The sequence below is a fragment of the Nicotiana attenuata genome, unplaced genomic scaffold (assembly GCF_001879085.1).
Source record: "Nicotiana attenuata strain UT unplaced genomic scaffold, NIATTr2, whole genome shotgun sequence".
NCBI lineage: Eukaryota > Viridiplantae > Streptophyta > Magnoliopsida > Solanales > Solanaceae > Nicotiana > Nicotiana attenuata.
In genome coordinates, this window is record NW_017672797.1 from 112,669 (window position 1) to 124,810 (window position 12,142).

Below are 12,142 nucleotides of genomic sequence, written 5' to 3' on the forward strand. Positions count from 1 at the left end.
GCGTTCGATTTCTCCGGTACAGGTTCGATTCTGTGAACAACTTCATGTGATGTTTCGAGCTCAATTCTGCTTGGTGCTCGATTTTGATTTTGGAGTTGCGCTATCGCAGCTTGTTGAGTCTGCAACATTTCGAATATCATTCGAAGGCTAATTCCGCCTTCTCCACCGCTCTGTGCGTTCTGATCGGCTGCTCGGGCATCTCTGCGGACACTATTTCCAGGGACGACACCCAGATTTGCATTTAGGGCGACGTGCAAACTGACGTCGACGGGGGTTGCAATCGGTACTCCCTCGTGGCCAGCTTGAGGCACTTCCATCCCTGGGGCGGCTACATTATCGTTTTCTCCATGGAAACCGAGGCCATCATCGGCGTGAGTGGGTACTGTTTGCGAGTTAGACATATTGATCCTGAAAACAAAAAACTTACGAGAACAAGCGTAAAGCAGTGTGTGTTATGGGAATTAATACCAGGAAATCACTATTATCCTTAGCCCCACGGTGGCGCCAAATTGTTTACCCTTAAAATTGGATAACAATTAAACTTATAATGTGGTTTTAAAGACACGTGATTTTACCTAATATCAATTGATGAATACGAAAATTAGTAGCAAAAATTAACAATAAAATTAAGCAAACTAGTGTTTGAACGGAGATCAGCCCTCGAGTTGAATACTGTCGAACTGATTAACGCAAGAACAGTTAAAAGTACGATAATCTGATGAACAAGAATATAAGCTAGAAAATTTTGTATTGCTTTGATATGTGTGAATGTAAGGTGTCTACAAAACAATTAGAACCCTCTTTATATAGTAGAGGAATCCTATCTATGGTACAATTCTAACTACGGAAGTAAATCCCATCATTAGCCTAAACAACCGCCCTTGATTTGATCTGTCCCGAGATTTCCGCCGTGATCTTCGACCGGTCACGGATATCTCGCTTTTCCGTTATCGCGCTTTGCTCGAAGTCTGCCATATTTGATCTCGATCGTTGTTGGCCTCGATCTCGATAGGCACCTCGATCCTCGAATTTGATACCTTGTCTTTGTGCTCTGGTCTGATCCACTACAAGGCTGGCCTTCGATGCAATTCCCTGGCCTCGATCAAATAATAAAATCGGGTAGACCCGGTTTTAACCGTATATAGCTCTCACAAGCTAAGATCGTGCCTACATTTTTTCTTTGATCTCAAGCCAGTTGTTGCCTTCCTTCTGCATTTAATAATGGGTGACCTCTCACCAAAGTCATCCACATCCAAAAATTCAGATTCATTGAAGCCTTCCGTCATTTTTGGACACGACAGCGTTGTACAGCCCACACAATTGATATCTTTCAATCCAACCTCCCAACTATCATTCAAGTTAACAGGAAGCTCCAATTACTCTACTTGGCAGGCACAGGTCACCACTCTACTATTTGGCTACGACCTACTATGTTACGTTGATAGTACAGTAGCCATTCCACCAAAGCATTTGATTGATTGATTATTCTGGTTGTGAGTCTCTCAACCCCTCCTTCAAATTATGGCACAGACAATGTAGTCTCATTAGGAATGCCATTATGGCTTCTGTGGGTGCGACCATTGCTCCTTTAATAGCACACGCAACATCTGCTAAGCATGCTTGGGATATTCTTCAAACTACTTATGCGAACAAATCACAATCAAGGATTTTTGGCCTTCGTGAAATATTATCCAATCTCAAGCGAGAGTCTCGCCCTGCCAGTGACTAGATGCGAGAAATAAAGTCCATTGCTGATGATTTAGCCATCAGTGGCTCACCATTATCAAATGAAGAGTTGATCATCAAAACATTAAGTGGTCTTGGACCAGAATACAAGGAGATCTCTGCTGCTATCTAATTTAATTACAAGGATCTTGACTTACAATTTTCACAACATCAAGAGAAACGGAGAACTTCTACATATTCCAGCAACTCTACCGTTTAACAGAATGAGAGAAGAAAAGTTCCTCTTGAACTTACACAAATGAGAATTTTTACCTCTTTCTAGGTCGTATACGGAAATTATGATAAGAGTATGAGAATTTCAGTTCTTAATGACCAAAGCAATGTCAAAGTACATTGAGCTTGAGTGTCCTGATTTTGCTTACTGTGAAATGGTCTGCTTTGCTTCATCAAAAACAGAACAACTTTTTACCAACATCATGTCCTTAGCAGTCCTTCAATGATCATATGTACACCAAATCCAATTTCTCCTCCTCAATGATTTCCCAGTTTGTCTTAGTCACCAATCCATGCACAGTAGAATGTTGTGCAGGGAGCCTTATATCCGAAGACTAGAAAGCTCAAGCCGTTTCTCTTCTTTCTTCGAAAGCAGAAAGTACTCCTCAAAACTAGTCCATTCACATGCATATTCACGTATTTTGCCGTGCTTGAATACGTGTACGACTGTACAAATCTAAGGTATCCTTATGATTGGAATCCAAGCAGAGGGCTGCTTCACAATCCTGGAGAGCACGTGAGAAATCAGTCATTGACTCATGGAATGCTGCTCGAAGATTAAGCATTTGCAAGTCAGGTTTGAAAGAAATGGCTCTTGTAAGCTCCTCCACAGCCTCAGTCTCCCTCTGGTCATCCATGAGCACTGTTGCATGCAAGAGTCAAACGTCAGTTCGGACAAGGCAACAAAAATTGCTAAACTCGCAGCTGACAAGGCAATAAAAATGCTTAACTCGCGGCTGACAAGACAACAACATTTCCTTTTTTTTTTGAAAAGGTAAGGTGATAAGCAACAACAAGTGCTAAACTCACGGCTGAGGCCTCAATCTACACGGTGGAGGCTCAACCTGACCAGTTGGGAACTTTTGTCCTCCTAGTTTCATGTTGGTTTGTACAAGAACTTTAGGGAAATGTAGCACAATGCTTTCATCCATTTTTCTTCCAACAGTGGGAGCAAATCAATCTTTCAGCTCAAACCACAAAATATATACAGAAGCATCACATTACCTACTAAATCAGCTAATAAATCTCCCTGCAGGGAGATAGAAAACTTAAAGTAATTGAACTTATTCGACAGGATTAAAGTTACTTCGCTGAAGCCATTCATGAAGTGTCTAGACTACTATTTGATTTGACGGAACCAAAACTCTCAACTTTACTGTAAAGTTTATCATACTTCATCAATAGCATTTCACCATTCACAGACAAATGCCAATGAAAAGAATTTTGATAGCATAAAGTAGATTGTCCTTGTGTCAGAAAATGCAATATTCCAAAAGGTTGTTGTAACCATTTGATAGGCCAAGCTCAAAAAGAAGAGCTTCTTGCATTTGGGGAGAATTTCAGAACAGTATTAGACTAAAGCTGGGCAACAGGAGAAATATTAGAATATCTATACTATATTAAAAGCACGATGGCCCTTAGCGAAATGTCATTTGCCTTTTTTACCCTTTACAAATAAGCTTTACATTAGACAAAACCGTAATTTAGTTAACTTTTCTAAAATTTAGGACATAAATCAACTAAAAATTTAATTGCTAAATGTTTTCCTTATTTGAATCACGTTTCTTTTTCTTATATACCCTCACGGAAATTTTCATGGAAATATGTTTACATTCATTCTTCTTATAGTTATAACTAGGGAACCAATAATTCTAACAAGATGTTTCTATATACTGTTACTACTAAAGCAAGAGGTTTTGTACCTAATTAAATATTTGTTAGAATTATTAAATCTAGTTTTAAATATTACACAAACCGATAAAGAGAATAAAATATTGTTCGAGTAGGAGAAAAGTTCGAAAATAATTTGTATCTTCTATATTATCATAAAAACATGAAATCTCAACAAATAAGTAAATCTTTGAATTAATAAATCAGGAAAAAAAATCAATTTTGTTTCAAAATCGTTGTATAAGTAAAATTATTTGTCAAGTTGATAAAACTCTTAAGGTAGATAAATTTTTTACACAAGAAGAGTATGTGCCGTGAAAGAAATAAGAAAATAAAGCAAAATTTATTTTAATATAGCATTAAAAGTTAAATTACTAAAAATGCTAAGTTGAAGCAATAATGATGTTATACAAGACAAAAGGTATTCAAAAGAAGTTGCCATTATCATTTATCTTTCTTTTTATATTCATTCCAATATATGATAGCTTCCTATATTTTTTAATATCGTATTACATTATTTTTTGTAATCTTTGAATTATTGTAACAGTATTTTTTCTGTTATTTGGTTATAGTATTTGTAGCAAAGATAATAATAATTTTCATAAGATACATATTCTACGTCTCATAAACTATAATAAGACATATAAAGACTTATATGGAGTAGGATTTCTTTATATAATGAGCTAGCTTATTAAATATACATTCATTATTTTAGGAACTTACATTTTTTTTTATTATATTTATTCAATAACTCAAATATATTATTCAATAATATCTACATAATTTTTACAAATTATATTTATATTTATATAGGTACACGCGCAAAGCGCGTATCATAAGACTAGTGTATTTGATAAGCAGCCGGAGGCCTGACACCAAAAGGAATTCTTCCAGATTGGTAGAGCCTTATCACAACTAAAGATTGTACAATTGCAGAATGTTACTTAGATTATGGATGGAACCTGCAGTTTATAAGGAATTCAATGATTGAGAAATTGAGGATATCAGCTTTTTGCTGCAGAAACTGGAAAAAGTGGTATTAGAGGATGATGTGAAATATTACATACTTTGGATTGGAAGCAAGGATGGGAGATTTACTGTTAAATCATATGCTATAAGATAATCTCTACACACGGAAAAGAAGAAGATCATTGACCATGGAAAATGATCTGGAACACCAAGGCACCTCCAAAAATAGCATGCGGTTGCAACACACAACGCCTGTTTGACACAAGATAATATGCGAAGAAGGGATTTTAAACTGTTTCATAGATGCTTCCTACATGATTTCATCGAATCAGTTAACCACCTACGACAAGCAAACATGGCAAATATGGATATGTTTTTAAACATATTTGGAGTTCAACTGGTGATGCCAAAGAATCTGCAGCAAACTCTCAACAATGGGCAGGGACAGAGGATATTTAAGAGAGTCACAGTAGGAAACTTGCTTATGTTTTATTAGGACAATCTGGATAGAAAGAATCATAAATGTTTTGATGAAAAAAGGAGCACATATCATAAGTGATGTCTTTAAAATTTATATTTTTGGTCTACGGAGATTGGAAGAATACTGTAAATGATATAATCATTTAAACAACTTGCTATACTCCTTAAACATGTAAAATGAGACGAGTCAACAGTTTATATTCTCTAAGCACCTTCTTGGTACCGGTTGATTCAAAGAATAATTTACTTGTCAAAAGAAGAGGAGCTCTCTGCAGTTGCTCCATGAGAACAATAAGTTGCCTATGTCAAAGATGGACAAGATATCAGTGATAAATTCCTCTTTCTACATTACATTTGTATTTATTGCATAGACAACTTATCTTAAGAACATTTGGGGTATGCATCATAAGACAATAGCTTGTCAAACCTAAGGTGGAATGAACAGATGCATATCTCTTAATTGTAATGACTTCAATTGATGCTTTGCGTGACATAGGCATAAACCACCACACTAATATCTCGTTACCTGCTTTATTTTTAATTTTTTGCAATGTATATTCTGCAATTTGAAAAACAGATTTTAAGACCATCACATATACATAAAATAGCTAGAAATCGTTTTTATACGACAGGACCTTCGCAGAAAAGAGAAAGAGTGCTTTCATCGAAAATGTTTTTGCTAACCAATTCAATTGTAATAGTTGTAGTAAATCTCAATCCTGAGAAGAAGAAAAGAGAGGTATTCCCTTATATAAAGGCTCTTTCAAGTGACTTAATTTCAAATTTTGATAGAGCTTTTCTCTTATCAGTCTGGACATGGCGGCACTGCATTCATCCTTTATCAACACTGCTAATTCCTTCGGAAAAGTGAATTACATTTTCAAGAGAACATAAGAAGATTCATCCGCTCAAGCCCAGTCCACAAGCAACAACGATTGCTTCCTCTTTGTGATAATCTTTTAGGTTACACCAGGAATTTATGTCACAAATAGTAATAACACCCAAGAAAAGATTCTCCTCAAATATAATCATAGCGGAACTCTACTTCAAATTCACATAATAAGTTTTATTCATCACCCTACAGTCAGATCTTTAGTCAGAATTTTAGTAAGCTCTTCCTGAACAATAAAATTAGGTAACAAGCAAGGGTTATAAAGTGATTGAAAGTGATAATATACCTGCAGCCCTGTATCTATACGGGTATGTCCTTAGAGGATCCAATTGTGTAGCCATGCTGAGATCATTATTTGCCATGTCGCGATCACAATACTCTGACCTTTTCTCATAAGCTGATGCCTTATTCTGAGCCTTATCTATCAGCTTTGTCATTTCCTCATAAGCAGCTTTCCTATCATTTTTGAGATGATATACACGCGCTAGCCCTTGATGAGCTCTTGTGTGCTTTATCTCGAGGGCACTAACATAGCAATCTGCTGCAAGGTCCAGCTTATTGCAATCCACGTAAATACTTCCTAGATTATTTAATGCCTGCCAAGACCACATAACATGAATAAATTTATCTACAGAAACAACGCCAAGAGAACTAGTTTGGAGAATTGACCCACTTGTCCTTTGCGAAGACCATCTGAAGGACATTTAAGTGCTTCCTCCAACAGTTGGATGACATAAGATGAAGATTCAGAATCCAGAGTTGTATCGGCTAGAGCATATGCTTTAAGGAAAAAGGCCTCGAATGACCTTTGGATAGAAATCGATTCCTCAGCTTTGGCAAGTGCTTCTTCACGATGTCCAGTGTCATATAGTATCCATCCTTCATACACAAGCTTTTCATATTTGGAGGTGGAATGATTCCGGGCCAGGCGCAAACTGCGCATTGCGGCTTTTTGACAATTCAACCTGCACGTAAAAGGTATTAGGTAAACCTAAGTAACAGGATGTGCTTATATCAAATAATTTATGGAAATCAGAACAGCATGGAATGTTAACCATGATAAGGCTTTTCTATCTAAGAATGACAGTATATTTCCAGCCAGTCCCCAAAATTTACTTACACATATGTTGACTCAATCCAACTAAGGATAGTTATCAAAGAGTTGTTTCATGCATTATCCATTTCAATTTTCAATAACACGGGTCTTATAACTTAAAGCCGGATTTGATGTGTTACAATTAGTAAACAGGTTCTTCGATTATAAAGTAACATATGTGACAACAAGAATATGTGACAACAAGAATATTGTTTACAGATTGCCAAAAAAAGTCAATGACCAGTCTTTCCCTTTTTTATTTGCATTCCCGAAAAAGGGAAAAGTTGAAGCTAGAATCAGGACTCAGAGACACTGGGAACTGTTGCATAAGGTTGCCGCAAAAATCAAAAGATAATATGTCTCAAAAAATTACCGCAATAGGAGAAGAGATTGCCTGAAGCGCAGGACACTCCTCCCAGGATCATTTATGAGCATCTGATGTATAACAGCCAATGAACCAATATCATCAACAAATGACCATCGATCATAGAGTTGCATCCAGCAATCTGCAGGACTCCATGGTTGAACGTGCTGACTGAGGAGCTCCACCAGGTGGTCAGCTCTCATTTTCCCATGAAACATCATAAAGTTCGGCTCTAGAGTCAACAATGCACGGATATCTCTTATAGCAGATTGGTAATCTTCAAGTGCAATAAAGCACCAAGCCCGTAATTCAATGCAGTCTGGAGAGACCTTAAAATCGACAATCCTATTTATCTCTGCGACAGCAGCCTCAATCTGGCAGTCTTCTACCATTGCAATGGCTCTGTATTTGTATGGAAAAGAAAGGGTAGGATCCAATCTGGTGGCTTCATTAACATCCAAAATCTTTTGTTTGCCTAAGCTGTACAAAGACCTCTCTTGGTACATCCACCCCGTAGGTTTATACTTTGTAATAATATCATTAATTAGCTCATAAGCTAAAAACCTCTGCCCCTGCTTGAGTTTAGTTCGTGCAACACCTACTATTGAATAAATATTACCAGCCTCAATAGCCATCTCAAAACAATGTTGAGCTTCTTTGTAATCCTTCCTTTCAAGCAATACACAACCCAGTTGATGCCAAGCGAGTGCCTTCTGCCATCTTGCATTAGCACACTCCTTTAATCTCTCCAACAACATAACTGTAACTTTGGACATCATGTTATCTTCGATTGCTACCTGGCTAAGGAAATAATATAACAGAAAAGAAGCTTGCCCAACTGTGGCGAGTCTCTCCCTAGCCTCGGAGCTACAAAATGTGTTGAGAACCTTTGGATTATATAAATAACCTGGAAGCTCTCTTAGCATCAGCTGCAAGCAAGACGCCACGAGCAGATGTGCTCTCTCCTCCAGAGCATAATCAATAAGAACCAATGCCTCATCGATATCGGAAAGCAAAGACGCCAAGTAACAATCACAAGCAGATTTCATTTCCTCACAACAGAATCTATTTGCAAATGAAAGAAGCTCCAGAAGTACATTGGGTGAGCAAGAATCTAATCTTCTAGTCCTAGTAAAGAAATCTACAGCTCTCATTCCGTCCGCAGATATACCAACGTGGGTAAAATCAATTCTTTGCTTATCAGACTCAATAAAATTACCATACAACATTGATTTTAATGGAGCAGAGAGAGCTGCAATTTTACCTCGAATACAGTTGACTTCCTCATTGCCTATGCAGAAGCAAACAAGCCCATCCTCTTCTGATTCTGAGCTGAGGAAATTATTCCCAAAATGAGAGATCTGATTAGAACATAGGCAATGATCAAAAACAGAATTGGGATCATAGCCATGTAGCAAAGCAGCGTTGGGGCATTCAACAACTCTTCCAATACAATCCAAAGCTGATGATCCAACCAACTCATCCTCTCTCCTTTCAAACCTCAACCAAGCTGACAAAACCACCTTTGAGTGCACATCAACCGCATGTTGACGAGCCGATTGAAGACACCTTCGCAGCAACTTTGGATCACCAAGGCTGCACAAGAGCGCATACTGCTCTAAATAAACCAAAGATTTATCAAAATCTTGGGTCATCTGGATTTTGCGGTAAAGCTCAGCCAGAGATTCAACAAAATCAACAGATTTGAGACAAAGCTCAAGTGGGGGCTCAAAAGAATCGGTTCTTGGAAGACCATAGGGAAGAAAAGCCTCAGCTGTTGAAAGGGAAATAGTAGAATCAGCAGATTCTTGCAAAATGGAGTTGATTGTAGGGAAATGGAGCTTGGAAATAGGAAAAGGAAAAGGGTTGCTGGTGGAAGTTTCAGAAGATGGGTTGTAAGCATGGACTTGAGTAGTCTTACAACGGTCTTTGAGCTTGAAGCCCCTGCTGCCCCGCATAGTGTGAGAGAGTTCGAGAGAGTAGTGACAGATGAGACTCACAAATCTTGATTTCCAATTCCAAATGTTTCTCTCTTCATTACTGTCTGTACAAGTAGACATGAATCTAATAACGAATTTAATTGATTGTTTCACCTTTTGCCCTGCATATATCACCACCTAGAAATAAGGGGGGTTAGGGGGGGGGGGGGTGATAGATATGCAGGTTCAAGGTTCAACAACTATGGCGTGATTTGTTATACATACACTACTTTCATCTGACTTGTGAAAAGGATTTAGTAATAGTTTTATGGAGGTTGTATCTAATCCATTATGTATGTTTTGTTTTATTTCCTTTTTCATTTGAATAATGCCAGCTCGTCACATCACTATATCAGGCTGCGTGTGTGTGTACATTTATTGTGTTTCTGCTTTTTCTTTAAATTTTTTTTTTTTAGTTTATTACTTAAAATTATCTTATGATATTTAACGAATTTAAAAAGGAAATTTACGTGTCTAAGAAGATAACTACTAATAAAGTAGAAAACTGAAGCAACTTAATCTTCATCTTTGTGCATCATTAATGGAATCCTGCCTTTCGTCAAGAAGACATGGACCATTGTATTTAATTACACAAAACTTCAAATATAGTTTTCACTTTCCCTCCAAAAATGTATGCCTTCCGATATTAAGTTCATATCTTAGTCAAGTCAGCTTCTGATTCATATCCTAACTTTCCTTTCTTGTTTGACGATCCATTATGTTCTTTACGTGAAAATGTTAATTAGTTGTTTCTTTATAAGTTTAATAATGGGTATGCAGATGCTATTAAACGGGTCACGAGTTCTTCAACTGCAGTTACACCACTTCTGGAGAAAATTTATTCACAATCTATATCTACATGGCTACAGGAAATCAAAATATTTAATCTTAAGAGTTGTTATTAAAGTGAAAATGTATTGTATAGGGTAAAATTGGTTTATATTAAATGCTCGAATGATTACATGACACGTAGAACCGCAGGCAGACAGAAGATGAAGGGAGTGAAAACCAAGACCGAAGACAACAACTTCGGTTAATATCGGGTAGATTCCAAAGAGAATACAGTCAACAGAAGCAAACGAATGTTTGTCACCAGATGACATTTAATGAAGAATATTCCTCAGTATTAAATACGCAGCCGTTGTAGAGAATTTTGGCATTTATCGCCTGCCGTTGTATATTCATCGATGGCCCCATTTATTATCATTTAAGAGTGGCTTGATCCTTGAATCTTATTCCCAAGGTATAATTATAAATAGGGGCCTCAACAACCATTGTAGACATAAAATCGCTAGCAAAACTTACGCTACATTTTATTCTCAAGCTAAATAAGACAACTTTATTTTCTGTCTAGTATTATTCTTATCATTGTTCTCGGAAGCCTTGCTCCCGGAACTAGGCTTGCTATTTCTTTCGATTTCAATGTTAAATCTTATTTTTCATTTAGTTTATTTATCATTTTGGGATCAAATCAGTCCGCTTATATATAAATCACGCAACAAATTCAATTGTACCATTTTACGGGTAAACTGTTTGGAGCCCGCCGTGGGACTTAGACAGCTGCGTAATTGAGTAGATCCTTGCGTCTATTACTAACTTGTTTGATTCTTTGTTTCATAGCACAAATCGAAAAGAAAAAAATGGCAGCTAACGATGTAAACAACACATACAACGTTGAGGCTCAGGAAAATCTACCTTAGTATGAGGATTCAATCAGTGAGACCTGCAACGAGGGAGTTGTAGCAACTTTGGTCCATGGCGGGCAATACCCCCAACATGTGCGAGAGACAACTCCTGATGACGCTGAGGACGAGCACGTTGCGGAAACAGTAAGGATCTTGAGAGAGCAGCAAAAGGACATCATGGGCTATCTCTCAAGGTAAGACCAGGTCATGACATAACTAAAGCAGGCATTATCAAGCGCTTCCAACAACGCGAATGGAAGAGGCCTTGTTCCTCCCGGTGCTCCCGCAAATAAAACCACTCAAAGAGTCGAAAACAACACCCCGAGGGGTGAGATCGACTTCGATAGAGCCGCGGGCATCGGTAGCGGGCCCGGTAATGACCCCTTCAAGACGGAACTCATGAGATTCATGAGAGAAAGAACAGATATTGTGGTAATTAGTAAAAAAGGGAGGGTTCCTATATGATTTCGTAATATTGGGGTAATATTTATTTAATTCATTCGATCCTGGTCTGTAATAATATTCTTTGTAAACAGATATTGGGGGAATTAGTAAAAAAGGGAGGGTTCCTATATGATTTTGTGGGGAAAACGGGTAGAAATCATGCTTTAGGTTTATATATATTGATTTGCAGTAGAAACCATGCTTTAGGTTTATATTGTGTTGATTTGAAATACAAATCATGCTTTAGGTTTATATTATGCAATAGACATCACGCCTATAGGTTTGCTATGCCTATTTGTATTAAAAACCATGCCATTAATCTATGCATTAGATATCCTGCCTTAGGATAATCATGTTTACTGATTTTGCCTATTAGAAAACATGTTATAGGCTCATCATTCTATTATCACGAAAACTATGTTTCTGCACAAGTCATAATCACCCGAAAATCTGTTGTTAAAGTCACCGCTGTGATCATGCTTAATAAAATGACCATCTCTCTCTGTGCATTAGAAATCATGCCTTAGGACTCTGTTTGCATTTGCTTTAAATCGTATCTATGTCGCTCAAATAAATTATTATCTATAAAGAGGTTTAAAGACA

General features: G+C 37.3%; 1 protein-coding gene across 1 annotated transcript; it reads right to left on the bottom strand.

Annotated features, from left to right (window-relative positions):
• Nucleotides 1-1,731: 1,731 nt before the first annotated feature.
• On the bottom strand, nt 1,732-9,679 carry LOC109214543 (ethylene-overproduction protein 1-like). The gene is made up of 4 exons (XM_019378479.1): nt 7,441-9,679; nt 6,645-6,936; nt 6,258-6,567; nt 1,732-2,602 (listed from the first exon to the last, which is right to left on the bottom strand). Exons 1-4 carry the CDS (start codon nt 9,489-9,491, stop codon nt 2,373-2,375), a joined length of 2,883 nt encoding a protein of 960 aa, XP_019234024.1. The 5' UTR covers nt 9,492-9,679; the 3' UTR covers nt 1,732-2,372.
• Between the last annotated feature and the right edge of the window lie 2,463 nt (nt 9,680-12,142).

Excerpts from the sequence above, each read along its gene's own strand:
- LOC109214543 (XM_019378479.1), bottom strand. The coding sequence starts at position 9,491 with ATGTCTACTTGTACAGACAGTAATGAAGAGAGAAACATTTGGAATTGG. Across the intron at positions 6,937-7,440 it reads CAATCTCTTCTCCTATTGCG|GTTGAATTGTCAAAAAGCCG; the intron begins GTAATTTTTTGA and ends TTTTACGTGCAG. Across the intron at positions 6,568-6,644 it reads ATGGTCTTCGCAAAGGACAA|GCATTAAATAATCTAGGAAG; the intron begins GTGGGTCAATTC and ends TGGTCTTGGCAG.